Genomic DNA, 18,211 nt, shown 5'->3' on the forward strand with positions numbered 1-18,211 from the left:
CCGCGGCCCCACGTCCCCAGCCAGTCACACTAACGCCGTGTCCTCTCACAGAGTGCTCTGCCTGCCGCACACACCTAACCCCCACCTCAGGGGGGTCAGCCGTCACCCCTGAAGCAACAGGCAGCCCCCCCACTCCATCTCTTGGAGCAGGGGGCTTTCTCCACTTGGTCCAGCCTTCCCCTCCCCGCACAGGAGGTGTGCACAGGGCTCTGCACGGCATGGGGAGCTTGTCCTCGCTTCCCAGGCTGCGGCCAGGGCGCCCGAGCTCTGCGGGAGGTGTGGGACCCCACGGCTGCTTCAGGCACGCAGCCCGTGGTTTGCTCATCCTTCACCCATCACTAGGCTGAGCGCTGCAGGGGGAGAAGGTCCCGGGTCCCGCACGTTGCAAAGCAGCCCCTCGGGAGCCCTGGAAACAATAATTCAGACTAAGAAGGCTCTGGCCGTGAGGCCGGTCCCTTGGACCAGCAGGAGGAGAAGGGCTTTCCCACGGCGTGGTGCCACCCGTGCAGACGAGGGGCAGCCGTCAAGGGAGCAACGCTAACCACGTGTGAAGTAGGAGTAGAGCTTACTAACCGCACAGCGGCGGTTTGCACGGGGTGTACGGTCCCTCCTGCTGATCTCCTACTGATCGCTTTGATAGGCAAACCTGTCTTCAGGAAGGTCCAGGCTAGAGATCATCCTCTTCCTTGCACCGTGGTCACCATCCGAGGTACCGGCAGCGTGACGCACGAGGGCCGTGGCGGTCTAACATGGACTGACTGGGGTGTTTGCCTACTGACAGCTTAACTCATGTCTCCAGTGAATCCAGCCCTTTTTAGCGCTGATGCCCCGCTCCTCCCTGGGGTGGGCTGGAAGGGAGCTCAGTGGGGGTCTGCAGTGACAAAAGCCGTGCTGCCAGGGGTCCCCATGCCCCAAAGGTTGCATGGATGCCAGTGGTGGTGCAGACCTGCTCCGTTGCTCTGCAGCCCCTCCACTGCCTCCTCTCACAGGGTTTGGGGCCCGGCCGTGCCCTGTGGATGGCTCCTCGCACCTGTATGGCTCCAGCCCCACCATCACAGCAGGAGTTTCACGCTGTCCGGCTGCCAGCCCCTTCCCCAAGGTAACGGCCTGCTCGGGAGGAGGCAGAGCCAAGATTTCATATCCATCTCAGCCCTGGGGCTGCTGGCAGCTCTCTTTGGTTGTAACATATAGAAATGTCCTGACCATGCACCAGTGCAGACCTGGAGACCTGGGAAACAGTGCAGCCCCAGGGATGATCTGTCCCCTCCCAGCATCCCTGTAGGAGAGGCAGTGGGTACCAGGCAATAAGCTGTTTCCCAGCCCTGAAGGTGAACTGGACTCCTTTTGAGGTTGGACGAGTTGCAGACCTCTTGCAAGCATTTCCCAGCAAAACTACCTTGTCTATTGCTCCATGACCTCCTACTTCTCAGCTGCTCTGTCGCTCACGCTCCCACCCAGAGGCTTCCTGACCTCCCCCTCTGATGGGAAGCCAGCTCCAGAGAGTGACCAGCCGGGCCTGGCTCACCGACGGGCTCTTTGCTTTGCAGAGGAGGATGAAGAAAAGCAGCCACTGACCAGCAAGGAGGAGGAAGAGCGTCGAATCGCCGAGTTGGGGCGCCCTGTCCTGGGGGAGCACACCAAGCTCGAAGTCATCATTGAGGAATCCTACGAGTTCAAGGTACTGTCCACGTCCCCTGTCCTTGTTTTTCTTCCCCTCCAGCTGGGGACCCTCCTTTTGTGTTTGCACGGCATTGGCAAGCACACTTTGGTGGTATTGCAGCAAAATGAGGCAGCTCCTGGCATCGCAAGGTCTCAGAGCAGGAGCGAGGGACGCTTTGAAAGGTAGCTGAGCCAAGGCATGATGAAAGGGTGAGGGTCACTCCAGTGAGATGGCTGTAGGTTAAAATGCACTCTGCATCCTCATTAGCCTGGCCATTAGCCCACAGCCATGGTCCTTGGGGGATGATCCCAGTCTTCCTGTCCCATTCACAAACTGCTTGTGGTTATTGTTATACAAGCACATCAGTCTGGTGAGCCTAAGAGTTGACAGGGCTCCAGAATGCTGCAGGTTGCTTTAAAATATAACCTTGTCCTCACAGTGGTGTGCTACACCCAGGTCCTACTTACAGGCGGTCTTGAGTGAGCCCGGAGCCTGGGACTCCCAGCGCAAAGGGCTGATAGCCTAAATGCAAGTAACGGCTGTGAAGCTAAGCTGCCATGAATGCGTGTGCCAGACCAAGAGCTGAAAACTGGCCATTGCATTATCTTTTCCATTTCTCTGCAGTACAAAAAATAACAGACCGCCCTCACTGTGTCGCGGCGGTGGCTGCCGCCCTCCCTTGGTTTCACTGCCCACCGTCAGCGTGTGCCTGAGGCATCCCAGCAGGAGGGCAGCCCTCAGGCTGCCTGCCCAGGAACATTGCCTACCCGCTGGTGCCACAGCACCTTCCCTGCTGGCACTGAGCTCCAGCTCCTGAGCGGCACAGGGAGGTGGAGCCCAGCTCCACAAATGGGCCTTGATCAAGTCCCAGAGAGTGCTTTGAAGGAGTCCAGTAAAAATTCTTCCCAAGACGTTGGGAACGACAGGAGCTGTGGCACCTCAGCGCTATTTGCTGTTAAACCTCCACTGAGATGGTGCAAACTCCCATCACAAACAGGTTTCAAAAGGTCTTTTTGAGCAGCAGCAAGGGGAATTGCAAGTACTTACATTTGCTTTCACTGCTGGGGCTCTTGACCTGAGCTTAAAATCTGCTAAGCTCTTTCCATAAGTGCATGGCTGTAAGCACTAGGGCCACTGGGTTTTAGCCCAGCATCTCCAGCCCGATAGCCCCTAATTCTCTCCTCTGCATCTCCATCCACAGAACACGGTGGACAAGCTCATTAAGAAGACGAACCTGGCCCTGGTGGTTGGCACAAACAGCTGGAGGGAGCAGTTTATTGAGGCTATTACTGTCAGCGCAGGTGAGTTTGGACCACAGCTCCAGTTGAATTACCATCAGCCTCGCTCGTGTCTTGGCTTGGCTGTATCAGTAATACAGACCGTAGTGGAGCAGCAGGAGGCAAAACGAGTGGCAGAGTTATTTACAGCGCCTGCATAAATAAGACAGCTGATTAAACCCTTTCGTGAGAGCACCTTGTCTGATGTGTAGGAAACCTCCTGCATTAAGTGTGTCTCTAGCACCCGGCAGAGAAACACCCTGGCTGTTACCAGATGGCAGAGGGGAAAAGTCATTTCAGTGAGAGAGATTTGGGAGGTGAACAGTGTGTAAATTCAGAGTGGCATAAATGATGCTGGAGTGAAGCAGCAGTGCTCCCCGTCCCTGGTGCTCCCCGTACTGCTGTGGTGAGGACAATGCGGTAGCAAGGGTGCCAAGCCCTGAAGACAGCTGCTGAGCCATCCTCTCTGTCGGCCAAAATTTGTCCTTGACCCCCTGCTTTCAGGAGCTCCTGCTGCTCCAGCCAGCTGTGGCTGGAGGTAATGGCTCAGCAGCCCAAGAGCTGTAGCAGCACATGATATCTGTGGTCATATCAGATCATATCTGATCATATCCTTCTTCTCTTGGACAATTGCCTTTCCCTCAGAAATGCCTTGTTCTACTGTTTTCACAGGCACCAGTGCCACGTTTACCAGTATGCCCAGTATAGGATACATCAGCATTGCCACATCTGTGGAAGGTTAAAGAAAGGTGGTCTCCTCCAGATGTGGTTCTAACAGCTGGAGACACTATAACTCACTGCCTGGATGTTACCATCTCACAGCCCAGCAGCTTGGGCTGTGTGTGTGCAGGCATTAGGGCAAAATCAACCAGCTTAAATTAAATCACTGGGGAAGGCAATTTGAGCTCATCTGGCTAATTGTGCATTGAAATGCATGGGGGAACATTCACACTTCCTACCTCGAGCTCTGCTGTACAGGGTAATCTCTGCCCAGCACAAAGTAATTAAAAGTGATTGCCGTACCATTTATTCTCTGCCTCTGAAAATGAGGATAGGACATTGTGCAGCAGCTATCTCCTCAAATTGTGATCCCTCCTCTTGTAGCATAGTTATTCTTAGAGCCTCCAGCCAAGAGCCTTCCATTATTTTGGATACAGCATGAACATATCATGCAAGACAATCCTTGCTGCAGGTTTTGTAGCTAATACGACTCAACTAATCTATGCCAGAATCAATTATTAAATTGCATCCCATATTAAAGCAAAGATAATCACTGGTACTTGGATCCCGTCTCTGTGACACAGGTAAAGACTGCAGTTATGTGAAAGCCCCATTGCCACCGTGTCTTGAATATACAGCCACCATCAGTGCTAACAGGATGATTAACAAACATTTAATAAATGTGGCATATTTTGGTGGACATGAGCTGTCCCTTGCAGGTGGGGGACAGCAATTTGTCTCTGAGCTCTGGACCTACTTTTTTGCCAGGATTTAGCTCCTCAAGCTTTGTGCCAGGCAAGTTAAAATGCCTCAAACACTGGAGTTTGGGTTTGAGTTTTCCCCTGCAGCCCACCATGGAGCGCAGGTGAAAGTCACACACTGCCACTTCAAAATGTAATATCCCAGCTGAGAAAAGACACACTAAAAGCCCATTTCCCACCCAGTGAGCAACTGGCAGCAGTGTTGGCAGGGATGCTGAGCGATGGAGCAGCAGGAGGTCAGGTCTGTGGAAGGGCAGCGCAGGTGTGGGCAAGACTGTGCCACGCCGTGCCGTGCCATCCTGCACTGTCCACAGGGCTGAGCTGGAGCCTCTCACCCATAGCTGCCTTTGGGGTGCACCCAACAGCCCATAAAGTTTCTTCCACAGCAAAAACATCCTGGGGTTTGTGAGCCTGTTCCTGAATGCACCCCTGGGTCACCATCCGACCTCACTCTGCATTTCAAGTCACCTTCACAGGATCTGGTCAGCTCTTCAAAAGAGAGACGTTACTGCTGCTTAATAAAATGATAGACAGATCTGGATGAGTGTTATGACAGTGGCACTCATGTTCACTTTTCAGTCTGTTTTATCATCTCCATAAAGGTTTAGATCCATGACAGTACTGCTGCCATGCAGCTTGGGAGAGAAAATACCTGCTGCAAAATTACAGTGTGAGCACAGCACAGTGTACCCTGCCAGTATCAGCCTTTGTGCAACGAGCAAAACAATGAGGCTAGCATAGGCTTCCCAGGTTAAAAAACTGTTCCTTATCTTCACAACAATGCACAGGAATAGGGTATTTATATCTGCCAAAATAATAACACCATGCCACGGATTAGCTACTGGTTCTGCCATAGTGAGTTTGAAGCTTTAAAGCTAAGCAACGCAGAATTTTCCATCAAGTTTTTGTAGAGACATGAAGTTTCCCACTGCCTCTATCGTATGTTTGGTCTTGATCTGCAAAGGTGCTTTGAAGACAAACGATGTGTGCAAAATTGCACCCCAACAGGATGCCGGGTAGGACTTTTCTCCGGTCCATCATGGCTTTATTTAGCCAAATATTGAAAACCTCCAAAGACGATGTCTATCAGCCAGGGTACGTGTCCCAGGGCTGCACCACCCTCCCGAAGGAGATGTTTCTCCTGATGTTACCACCCAAGTCGCAGTCTGTGGCCGTTGCCCCTTGTATCACTTGTCAGTGCAGAGGCGAGTTTCACTCCGTCCCCTCTGTACATGCCCTCCAAGTCACTGTAGGCTGTTGCTTGGTCCCCTCCATCCTCCTCTCCTCCTGATTCACCAAGCCATCTCCTTCCACCTCTCCCCATAGGCAACATCCTCCAGGCTCCAATCATCTTGGTGGCCCCACTGAATCCCCTCCAGCTTCACCCCCGTCCTCACGTGGGATGCCATACCCCCTCTGTACAGACAGATACCTGCATTAGAAGCCCCCTCCTGCCGTGCTCTCGCTGGCTCCGTCACTGCCCTCTCCCCTGCAGCCGCATCTCTGCTGAGAGCCCCAAGGATGCCAGCAGAGTGCAAGGATTACCTGTACCAGAGCTGGGCCAAACCAAGAGCAGGTTGGCTCCCCTAACAGGTTACCACATCTCTGGAGGGTGATCACAATCTGGATGATCCCTGGGCCTTTTCCTTTTCTTGCTCCCATGTACCGTGCGCTCTCTGCAGGACCACAAAGGGGAATAGCCAAGAGGTGAAACTTCAGTGCACAGGGTTTGGCCACCACTTTCCCAGGAAGGATGCCATGTCTTGATCCCCCAGTTGGCTTTTCATCACCACCTTTGCGATGAGGCAGAAAGCGATTGTTGTTATCAGCAGCAACAGAGCAAGCAGCTCACCAGCAGCTTCCCCCAGTAGCTCTGTTGTCACAGCACAGAGCCACCATTCAAACACGGGGTTAATTGATACCCGCGTATTGGTACACAGCATAAAGCAAGACCATTTTATTCTCCCTGTAGGAGGCTTTATAAATTCTGTTATTCAATCAAACATCCACATTGTGGAGGAAGATGTGAAAGGAGGAATGTTCACCCTGGCAGAAAAAAACAGCATGGTCTCATTCAAATGCTTTACGCCAGCCTGATCAGTACTGTGGCTGCTGGGAGAAGCAGCTTTTCCCAGGCACGGAGCCATCATCCCTTTAAACCCAGTGTCTGGTGAGGTGGGACCTCGTCCCCTCACCCACTGTGGTGGAGCAGAGCAGAGGCTCAGGTCTCACTGGGTGCTCTTGGCTACTCTGGGACTTGGTCCCTTTTTTCTGCCATCCCAAGGTGTCCTCCAGGGAAGGAGACCCAGGCTCACTCGTGCCGTCTGACGGGGATGAACTGCACGTTGCATCCTCCCATTGGTAAGGAGCTTCTTCCAACAGCCGTGCAGGGAGATCTGGTGGTCCACATCCTTGGAGGGAAAAAAAAATGCATCAAAGACAATGACAAATCACCAACCCGAGTGCAAGGGATGTCTTTAACACAACTTGCAATGGCCTTGGAATCCCTGACGTCCGTGACTTAGAAACCTATCCTTGTTCCTTGAGGGCAGCAGGAAGGCTCCCACTGATTTCATTGGGAAAGTGTCACCTCCCCTTCATGCCCAGGGGTGGTTCCAGCATGAGCAGGAGGAGTTTTTGACCACTGTGCCAGGCTGGGGGAGCTCCACATTTGCCACACAGCCCGCCCAGAGGACAGGCTGGCCGGCGGGCTCGTGAGATGCCACGTCTGAGCTGCTGGAGGTCACCAGCCCCAAGGGGCTCACTGGCCAGGTCAGCCCCGCACAATGGGGACTCCCTGGAGGCTGGATGCCAAGTGGCTTTGGAGAGACAGGTGAGGTGTTGGCACCTGGAGCAGGGAAAGGAGAAACTGAGACACCCGCCTGGATCCCCGTGGTCCTGCTGGGACTGACAAGGTGAAGATGTGCTGGGCCAGTGCCAGGGGAAAGGGCCGAGGAACCAGGGGAGGGGGCCGGGACGGTCCGACGTCTGCTGAGCTCTTTCCCTGTGACCCACAGGAGAGCTTCTGGGCACGAGCCAGCCTGCACATCCAGGGGGCATGGCTGTGGGTGCGTAACTCCCTGAGAGCCTCTGGGGGCATGCGCCAGCTGGCACTCGGGGTCCGAGAGCCCCCGGGACATCGGGCAGGATGGGCATGAGGACTCACATCCCCAACTCCTCATCTGTGCTGGAGACCCAGGTCTTGCAGGTGCTGCAGGGGCCACAGCCGTGAGCAGCGGTGTGCTGCGCGGGGCTGAGCACTCAGCACAGCACCAGGAGAGCCAGGGTCCAACCCACACAATGTGCCTGGTGAGCAGAGATGGGGCCAGGACTGCTGCCAGTCTCAAGCTGGTAGAATGACCCCTGCAAGGCATTAACAACAGATTGGGGAGAAGTGGAGCGCTGACCTGGATCAGGGACAGAAAACAAAGAGAAGAAGGAAAGTGCATTTTTGCTGTGACAAGTGATGCCCCATAGCTGGCTCATGACCTGCGGTGCTTGACAGTTACCTGGAAGATGTGCAAATGGGAAAATGTTTTCTTGTGCAGGGAGAACCCACTGACCTGGGTCAGACCAGACTAAAAGGAATGGGCAGCCAGAGCTCATAGGGAGGCGTGTGAAGGGGCAGGGAAATACAACAGGGAAGGACAGTCAGCAGTGATGGACCGGGGAGGTTTTAGAGCAGGTATTCTTTATGGCTGGACCCCAATTTGTAGAGCTAGCAGCTCAGCAGCCACACAAACCAGCCGTCTTTCCAGGGAGCTGGAGGCAATCACAGGCACTTCTGAAAAGCGGCTCAAAAAGGGCTTCCTTAGGGGAGTCTCCATGAGGCACATGTTGCTCTTGGTGGGTTTGCCCGCCCCAATTGGCTCCAGCCAGTGTGAGGCTGGTCGTTTCCCACATCTTCTGGGGAAAGGGCTCCTGAGCAGGGGCTGAGTCCCAGAAAGCATCTGGTGGTTCAACTCAGGCAGAGGTACTGGCATGAGGCTCTGCAATTTCTGAAGTGCAGGTTGGTTTTCGAAACTAATGCCTTTGGAGGGTCTCTGTGCCGTGGAAAGGGGCCAGGAAAGGCCATCAAGCCCCTCTGATGATCGCCCAGGAAATAAGATATTTGGGAGTCAAGGCCTTCTAGGGCCCAAATCATGAGAGACGGCATTTGGGGGGGCTGCCATATGTACAGGAGCTTTGCCCGACCTCCCTCAGGATGGGCGAGTCTAATCAGGCACTGGTGGTTTTCTTCAGGGGAAGATGACGATGACGATGAATGTGGGGAGGAGAAGCTGCCCTCCTGCTTCGACTACGTGATGCACTTTCTGACTGTCTTCTGGAAGGTCCTTTTTGCCTTCGTGCCCCCGACAGACTACTGGAATGGCTGGGCTTGCTTTGTTGTCTCCATCCTCATGATCGGCCTCCTGACAGCTTTCATCGGTGACCTGGCATCCCACTTTGGCTGCACCATTGGCTTGAAGGACTCGGTCACCGCGGTCGTGTTTGTCGCACTGGGGACGTCAGTGCCAGGTAAGGACAACAGCAGGATTTGTTGTAAAGGTCCATCTCTGCCCAGTCTGGGTTTGGGTTTGGGCTGGGAAAGCTGGGCACAGTGTGGTCCTTGGCTGTGCTCTGCAGGACCCCCAAGGACAGATATGAGGTGAATGTGGAAGTTGTTTTTCAGTCTCAGGTGGGCAGGGAGGATGGAACCAGGATATGGATTCAGTCCACAAAATTATTTCAAGGACCTTGCCCTTGCAAAGACTGTGAAGTGTCTATTTCTGTGGACAGCCTCCACGGCATCCACTCTCAGAGTAGGAAATTGGTCTTTGACTAAAATGCTGCCTGTGTTGGCAGTCTTGCACTTTCTGAGCATCTGCTCCTTTAACCTTGCCTCCCATTAGGTGGTAGTCCATACTCAGGGTGCATCATCCCCCACAGACACCTTTGTGTGAGACCAGGGTCAGCTTTGGTTCAGATGGATCCAGGTGAGGCCGCTGAGCTGGGGGAGCTCCTCGAAATGCAACTTGTGAAGCCCCTAGAAGGCCCCGGCCCCACAAATGTTTGGAGACGTGTCCCTGATCGAATGGTCACCCAGCCTCAGAAGACAGCAGAGACTGAGGGCTGACCAGGGAGAGAAAAAAACATGAGTTTCCATACCTACATACCACTTTGTCCTCCCAATGCACATTGACTTGCTGCAACCCAGCCAACTTGCTGCAACTGGCTCAGCAAAGGGCCCCTCTTAGGGATGAACCAGTGCACTGAAGAGGATGGTCCCAGTGACACAGTTTCTCTGGGAAGTCCCATGTCAGCTTGTGTGAGAGGGCCTGTGCCTTTCTCTCACCTTATTCCATGTGCTGTGCTGGCCAGGCAGAGCCTGGTTCCCAGAGAAGGGGCTCTACCCCAACCCAACCACCCCTCACGTCGGTCACACCTTCCCTCGCCACCCCCAGACTTCCAGTGATCAGCACTCAGGTGCTTGAAGATCTTGAAATTGTCCTAAGGCTATCAGATCCCCAAAAAGAAGCAGCAGAACCAAAAGGAAGAATAGATTAGGGCCAGGAACAGAAGAAGTAGCATTTTTTAGACCTCTGGCACTAGAGCTTTTAGGCGCGAGGTTTGCAGGGCTGTCTCACACCCTTGACAGTGAAAATCTTCCCTCCTGCTTTTGTCAACAAAGGGTAGCATTTAAGAAGTTCTTTTTAGGGTACATTTGGCTACTCTTGTTTGAACTAGCAGATGCTCCCAGACTGTGTTGTGTTAGCTGGGTGCTAGTTGGTCTCCGCCACACCTGCCTTCCAGGAGGCAGGCAGACAGGCATCAGACAAATGTGCAGTGAAAACAAGACTGACGGGGACCTTCCCTGCATTAAAAGCACCGCTCAAGCTTGCAGAAGTGTGCGTGGTTGTTTCCGCACTCTGCATGGCGCTGGCAGTGTGCCCCATCCCTCCTCCCACGGTGGCAGCTGGAGAGCCACAGAGGCATCAGCATTGTCCCACAACCCCATTACTGCACCGTGACCAAGGCTGAGATCAGGGGGAAATGCCTTTTCCTTCCCTCATCAGTCAGATGCACTTCCATGGGAGCTTTTCTAAAAGAATAAAGCAGCCTTTTGATTTCTTTGCTGCAAATGGCCCCCCTCGCTGTGCTTATAGGTGCCCAGCCCCTCCCATTACATGAAACTGGGTCTTCGTGCCAGGCTGAGCTTCACCATCTCACCTTGGAGTCCCACGGGGAAGGAGCGTAAAGGAAACTCTGTAGAATTAAAAAACATGAAATCTGACCTCACCGTTTTCTTTTTCTGAGCCACACTCTGCTGCCTGTACCCACAGTGATCTGGGAGTGCAGATGAGTTAAGGATTCATCTTCTCATTGTTAGCTGAGAGTGCTCACCTGGACAAAACCCAGATGCTAATCGCCCCGCATCCTGCTCACCTCCCCTGCAGATCCAGAGTGGGTTTGGATGTAAAATCAGCACTTCCCTGTGGTGCAAAGCAGTGTCATGATGGTCTACTTGACACAAGATCTGCCATGTAAAAGTCCAGCTGAGCTTTATCACAGCTCTTTTGCCACTGGTATTAAAGTTGGTGGAGCACCTGGGCAAGCGTACACCCACCTGCATGGTTTTTCTCCCTAAGGGGTGAAAGATGACCACTTGTTTACCAAAGTGTCAGGGTCTGCACAAGGCACTGGACTTTAGTGGGGCAAAAGGTTTTGGAGAGACATCATTAAAGCAAACACAGAAACACAAATACAAAACTTCAGGCGACCTGGAGGACAGATACAAACCATTGTGGCTCCCACAAAGCTTTTCCAACCTTTTCTGTTCTTTTACAGGTCAACACATTAGTGGATGTGGGAGAAAGGGCCAACACCGTGTAGTACTGGGAAGTGTTGTCTCTTGCTTGAAGCACTGTGGGGCATCTGGGGCCATACTGGGGGAAGCCCCATATTTCTGGACATTGAGATTTCCCTCCTGGGCATTTCTGGACCCTGACTGTCACTCTGACTCTGGCCAGACGTGCCCTTCCTTGGGAGTGCCCATAGACGGGGCTGTACCCTGTCCCCTTACCCACTGTCTTCATTCCCCAAGTGATGCCTTGACATTTGTCCCCAAGCTGCCTGCTGCTGTCCCTCCTTACCTGGCTGTTTCCCAAGGGTTCCTCTCTGCCTTCCCTTTGCAGACACGTTTGCCAGCAAAGTAGCAGCGACGCAGGACCAGTATGCAGATGCCTCCATCGGGAACGTCACCGGGAGCAATGCCGTGAACGTTTTCCTGGGTATCGGGGTGGCCTGGTCAATCGCAGCCATCTACCACGCGGCGCACGGACAAGCCTTCCAAGTCTCGCCTGGCACCCTGGCCTTCTCCGTCACCCTCTTCACCATTTTTGCTTTTATCAGTGTGGGCGTGCTGCTCTACCGGCGGAGACCCGAGATTGGAGGTGAGCTGGGCGGGCCGCGGACTTCCAAGCTGCTCACATCCTCACTCTTTATCCTCCTCTGGCTCTTGTACATATTCTTCTCATCTCTGGAAGCCTACTGCCACATAAAGGGCTTCTAAAGGGACAATCAGAGATAGTAAATATATATATATCTATATGTATCTATATAGAGCGATATATAGGTATAGATATAGATATAACGCTGTGTATAATGAACAGAGAAAGAATAAAAGAGATTTGCCATGTTCACACACCTGCTGATGGAAAGCGGCTTTGGAGCATCCTTTGAACTAGGCAGGACCCCAAAGCCAGCAGGACTCCTCCCCGGGCAGCAGCCCCGGCCAGGAGCCTGGCGGCAGGGCCCTCTCTGCAACTCTACCAACAAGAGCAGCGGGTAGGCACCGAGCCCTTTCCCATCGCTCTCTCCCACCCGCCGACCCCCCCCGGGAGGATGGATGCGAAGGCGACCGGGGCGTGTTGGTACGGGGAAGGCCAGAGTAGCTGGTGAGAAACAGAGCAGTGGGCGAGGGACGGAGAGGAAAGCGAGGGTCCTGATCTCCGACCACCATCTGCCTGCCTTCGCCACTCAGGAACGTCCCCTCTGGCCCTGTTGGAGAAAAGCGAGAGACCGGACTGAAGACAAGGGGAAATTGGGAGCTTTCTAAGGATAGAACACAAACCGTTTTTGTCATTGATTTGGGGTTGGGTTTGGTTTTTTTTTGTTTTGTTTTGGCGTGTGTACAACTAGCATTTCCCCCTCACATGCCCCTCACCTTTCCCCCTCCGTGCTTCGGGGATGCGCAGCCGCAACCTCGTGTCCAGTGTCCTAAGCCAAGGCTGCGCGGAGTGGCGGGGGCCTTCCTCCCGCCTCGTCTGCCTCCTCGGGCATGCTGTCGTGGTATTTGTAACATTTGCATGAATGAAATGAACCCTATCTGTATATAGCATCCTATAGCGATAGTCCTTCCAGCCATGTGGGTTGAGCATTGCAGATACAAGTGTTTTCTTTTCACCGGGTTTTATTTATTTTATTTAGTTTAGTTTCGCCATAGGTTTTTGTTCGTTCGTTTGTTTCCTCTTAGCGGGGGTAAAAGGAGGGAAAGCCGTCCCCATTTATTGCTCCGCGCGTGGGTCCATGAGAAGCAATAACAGCCACACAGATGTAGGTTTTCAGGGGAGGAAAACCCATACCCCAGCGACTGCAGGCTCCATCCCACTGCATGGCTGGGGTGCCCCCCACAGCGGCCAGTCCAGGACGTGGCTGAAGCTGGTGTGAAGGCCTCCACCGTCCACAGGAGGTTTTACACAAGGTCCCAGGGAGCCTGAGCGGGATGAGCAGCGTCCAAGGGGGGGTGAGCATGGCTGGCCCCCAGCACCTCGCCTGCCTATGCCTTTATAGCCGGTGGCTGCCTCGGAACCCTGATATTTCCCCTGTCCCCAGAGGTCTAGTGACAGCCCCTGTTTCTGAGCGTTAAGCCATCAGGATCAGTCCCCAAAGCTGGTCCTTTCCCACAGCCATTTGGAGGCAGAATAATTCAGCGTAAGGGCTGAAGGGCCATAACGAGATCTCCCACGCCGCTGAGCGTAACCGGGAAGCATCCCCCAAGGAAAAAGGCCACATTTTGCACTGTCCAAACCTGAAATCAATGGGACGGATGAGACAGGGAGGTGTAACTCAGCATCACCCCCCGACTCTGGCAGTGGGGGCTGGGGTAACGAGCCCAGCCCAGGGTGTAGAGCCCCCTTGGGTGCAGCACAGGGCTGACGTTGTGCGCTGGTGTTGAGAGATGTCTTCTTACCCTACACCCTTCACCAGGCTTCCTGGTGGCCCAGCCAGGCAAACGCCCAGCCTGCACGTCCACTGGTGATCTCTTCCCACCCAGCTGAAAACCATGTCTGATGCTTGCACCATAACCGATTGGCTGGGGGTATTTGTACTCATTTTGAACAATCTGTGGAAATTTTTGTAACCTGTTGTAAGATTTTCTCTAGGAATATGAAGTTGTGGGGTGTTTTTTTTCTTCTTCTCAAGCCTTTTCTCACTTTTGATGGGTTTGGGGGTTTTCTTTTTGTTTCTCGTTATTTTGAGGGAAGAATCAAACACAGGCGCAGGTTGTTCAGGTTTATGATTACCGTTATGTACAATGATTTCATTTTCATCTGTTTGGCTTCATTGATTTTTCTTTGTGTGTATTGCCCACCACTATAGGCAGTGAGTCCACTAATTGTGATGATCCTTATCAATGCTACACAATGCACAGACAAATAAAGTTTGTAATGATTCCTGATGGATCCAGTAGTGCTCCTGCATATTCTCTATGGAACACCCTTCCCTCCCCTCCCGTTGTCTCCCTTTCCGTTGTACTCATCTCTTCTTTACTCATTGGTTTGCCTTCGCTGTGCTTCTGCCACTGACAGGGGGGCAACGGTGCCTCTGCACGCCCGCTCTTGCCCCATCTCATGGCTTTCTTCCTCCTCCATCTCCATCGCGCCTCGGGCTCGGTGTGCCGTGGTACAGCCGGGGCTCACAGCCTGCCCAGCTCTCGGGGGGATGCAGGAAACCACCCAGGGACAAAGCAGCAGTGCAGTCCTTCTGGGGCCAGGACCCGCTCCTGTGCTGGGTCCCCCATCATTGCTAGCTTGCCCTAGGCTTGGGGAGAGCTGTGCATATGCCCCCAAGGTACTCAGCAGCTCTTTCTGCTTGTGTTCTCTAGCTATGTAGAAGGGGCTCCTGGCTCTCATTCCAGCCTCACGGTGACTTGCACTAGGCTAAGCCACTAGCTAATGATAAGTAGGGATGCAGCAAATCGGGAGCTCAGGCTGCTCCGGGCAGCTGCCTGCCCGTGCCCCGGTCCAGGTGCCGTGGGCCGTTTGTGACCCCCATGGCTGGACAGATCTTGGGCAGCACTGAGGAGGAGAAATGTCTCTACATGCCCAGGGATGTTGCTCCTCCCTGTGTTTCATCCAGCATCTGTCGAGCTGCTGTCCCCTAATAACCGCAATGTCCCCCACACCCCTGCAATGCTTCCAAGGTCCCGCTCTGACAGCTGAACTCGAACACCAGCTCTGGAGACAGTGTGTGTCTTCATCTGCTGGGGCTTTCCCCGCTCCTCCCAGTCAGGCTCCTGCCCACGCTCCTGCCCATCGGCTGTGCAGGATCAGGATGGGGCCGCACGGCCGGTCAGACTGGCACCGACAGCAGCGGCTGACTTGTGAACTCCGGGCTAGAAACATGGCACCGAGCAAAAAAAGAGAGAGAGTAGGAGGTAGCTGATTTTGTTGCAGCATGGCAGTGTCTGTAGAGGCCCAGAGGCAGTAAAATTCCCATCTGCTGATGTGAGGGGATGTGTGGCAGAGCAGGTAGCTAACACACCCTGGCAGCCAGAGCATTTAACATGATATCTGGGCTGCTCTCACCCAAACCTGGCCCTTCCCCACACACTATGATGCTTTTTGCCAGCCGTGCCGCCGGCCCCACTCTCCCTGTGGGTGCTCGGCACCCTCCAGGATGAGTGCGGGTCAAGCTTCAGTGCTCATCGAGCCCCAGGCGAACGCAGCCGGTCACGTCCGTGTGCTTTTCCCAGGCAGTGAATGATAAAAGCAAAGCAGGTCTCCTGACCCAGTAATTACATCTACTGAAAGGTGATGTTGGTATTTTACTCTCATCATTTGCTTCTTCAGAATGAATTGCAGTCGCTGAAGTCATTAACAAGTTGAACGGGACTCGTGTAGCAGCTCAGTTTAACAGGCAGTAAATAACTCTTCTGCTCACAAAGCTTTCCGAAGGGAATGATGGAGCGTTGCTTGCTTAGGACGAGGCCTAAATCACACAGTAAACACCAGCCTTGTTTATGCAATTATTCTCTGCCAGCTTCGTGCTTTCTGGCATCTTTAACGGGCAGATGCAAAGCGTGATGTGTGTCATCCACCCAGTCGCTCACGGCGGAGCCACGGACGAGCAGTGAGCCTTTCACCTCCCTGGCTGCCGCCTCGCCGTGCCGAGGGGAAGGACCGCTCCACCGAGCCCCGGCCGCCCGCCTGTGTTCGCAAGGGTGCAACGCCGGCTCTGCCGCACCAACCTCGTCTTTAAATCAAACCCTCCAAAGGCAAAAGCAAACTGCCCTCCTCTGCGAGACGCCCGTGCCTGGCAGCACGCTGCCAGGGGACAGCAGGAGGGAGCGCAGCCCCCGCCGCAGGCACGTCTTGCCCCTGCCCATCCCGTGGGTCTGATGCCCGTGCTCTCCCATCGCCTCCTCATCCCTGCCAGCCTCCCCACCCTCCCTCGCAAGGGAAGGGCACCGAGCATCTCTGATAAAGCCCTGGGCTCAGGGAGGTTGCCAGAAACCGCACTTCAAACCCTTGGCCTCTGTCCATCCTCCTGCCCCGGATTCTTGTCACCCCCTCTCATCGCCCCGCTAGCCAAAGGCAAACCTTTCCGTGGAAAAGGATGCAGCACAGTGCAAAGGACATTCAGAGCCAGACGTCCGAGTAACTCAACAGGCCACTGCAAAGCGCTTGGGGACAAACAGAAGGAGCACACGGAGCAGTGACAGCCCTGAGCATCTTAGCAAAACCATATCCCCAGCTCTTCGGGGGCCTACAGGAGTGGAGGCAAATCCCAGCCGCTACCTGCACGCACGGAAAAGGCGCAAAAGAGTCAGGGACTCTGCAAACCTGCAGCATCTTACGGCTGAGCCTGCCCAAAATGCTGCCGCCCGCCTGCACCCCTGCCAGGGCAGCAGGGGAACCGCTCGCTCCAGAGGTGCAGCGGATCCCTCGTCTCCAAACAGTGCTCCCGCCCATGTGCCACCCATTTCCAGGCTGCCTGCGACAGCTCTGGGGTGAGGGGACATTGCAGGAGTCATTGGTGCATCTTTCTCCCAGCTTGCGTTGCTTCCTTAAAGGACAAAAGGGAAACGGAGGCTTTGAGCCCTTTCTGGTCATGAGTCTGGATGCAGTCTACAAACTCACCATGCTATTTCTGCTGTGGCAGGGGAGAACCAGAGCCCGTGTGTTATCGTTACAGCTATTTTTAAATGCTTGGGTAAGAATCAAGTGCAACAGTATTGGCAGTCATATAGGTACCTAAGGAGGAGGTTCAGCTGCATTCCCGGAGCGGCAGGGCTGGGCATAGCCAGAAAGTGACAGACAGAGAAAAAAGAGGGAAGACTTAACGCCGGAGGGTGTTATTCTGGGAGAAACCCCTGCCTTATTTTTCTGGAGGCTTTGGCACCCAGGCCCATCTGGGGAAGCATGTTTGCACAGCACCAGGAACCTCTCTGGCCTCTCTGAGCATGCGATGACCAACTACACACATGCATACACGTGCACAGCACAGCTGCAAAAAAGCCTGTTTATCTTGTAAAAAATTGACTTGTGCAGGAAAGCATCCAGAGGCATTTGTATTCTTGCAAAAAGCACCAAGGGACAATAAATACAGTGGGATTCCTCACCTTTTAAGGACTCAAGCCTTCCTCCTTTTGGAATTAGAGGTGCCAAGAGCCTCTCACCAGCCAGCAACATCCTTCACACAAGGGGAAGGGATGCTGCGAAGGAAAGGGGCCCGTCTGGCCAAGCAGGAGCTGTTATCAGCAAAGATAGCCAGAAGATTACTGTTACTAGCAGGATTTGCTCTCTATGGCATGTCCCTGAGAGCATCCGAGGGGTCTCCGCAGGGTCTTGCTGTCTCTCTGGAGCATCTTGAGAACAGCCAGAGCTGTCTCTGAGCCCCCAGGGTGGCTCATCGCTCTCTCCTGCAGGCCCTGCACCCTCCCTTGGCTCCTTCCCACCCTCCCAAAGCGAACGCCAGCTTGGGGCTCCCCTCTCCAGAAGTGTGAAGGAGGGCACTGGAGTGCACATGGTTCCCGAAGCGGGTGCTGTGGAGTGCTGCTGGGTGGCAGAGCTGGGTGCTGCCGGTGGGATGTCCAACATCAGAGGGCACGGGGAAGGGATAAGTGCCACGGGGTCCCAGCCAGACCTGGAAACCCTGTTTTAGGCACTGCCACAGCATGTCCCCCTGCTGCAGCTGCCGTGGCTACGGACATGCGTCTTGAATTCTGCACAGCTATAGCACAGCCTCTAGCTTTTTCAGCTGGCTATAGGCACCAACCCCAGGCAGTATTTTCATCTATTTGATTCAAAACAGCCCTTGATCTGTTGTACTACACGACAACAGGTCTCCACCCCTCCCAGCACACACACCACCACCCCCCCTCTAACAGCGTGTAGTTCCAGGTAGTGGTGGGAAGGAGCATTCGCAATGCACCAGGAGCATATGCTACCTGATGTTGGGGTCCTCCAGCATCCATCCTGAGCCAGCTCAAGGTCCCAAAATGGCCATCTGTGCACGGTGATAGTCCA

At 54.1% G+C, this 18,211-nt stretch overlaps 1 protein-coding gene across 12 annotated transcripts in view; it reads left to right on the forward strand.

Moving 5' to 3' along the window:
* Positions 1-14,143, forward strand: part of SLC8A1 (solute carrier family 8 member A1) — a 140,972-nt gene extending 126,829 nt beyond the window's left edge. For 9 of the 12 annotated variants that reach the window (XM_075046921.1, XM_075046922.1, XM_075046923.1 and 6 more), the window contains 5 exons: positions 641-709; positions 1,548-1,678; positions 2,862-2,961; positions 8,661-8,936; positions 11,594-14,143. In XM_075046921.1, coding sequence (XP_074903022.1) covers positions 641-709; positions 1,548-1,678; positions 2,862-2,961; positions 8,661-8,936; positions 11,594-11,970 — 953 coding nt within the window. In that variant the 3' untranslated portion in view covers positions 11,971-14,143. The remainder of the gene's footprint in view (positions 1-640; positions 710-1,547; positions 1,679-2,861; positions 2,962-8,660; positions 8,937-11,593) is intronic. The other 3 variants (XM_075046927.1, XM_075046932.1, XM_075046933.1) reach the window with 1 other exon arrangement.
* The last annotated feature ends 4,068 nt before the right edge of the window (positions 14,144-18,211 follow it).

This window comes from Buteo buteo, chromosome 15, assembly GCF_964188355.1.
Source record: "Buteo buteo chromosome 15, bButBut1.hap1.1, whole genome shotgun sequence".
Lineage (NCBI taxonomy): Eukaryota > Metazoa > Chordata > Aves > Accipitriformes > Accipitridae > Buteo > Buteo buteo.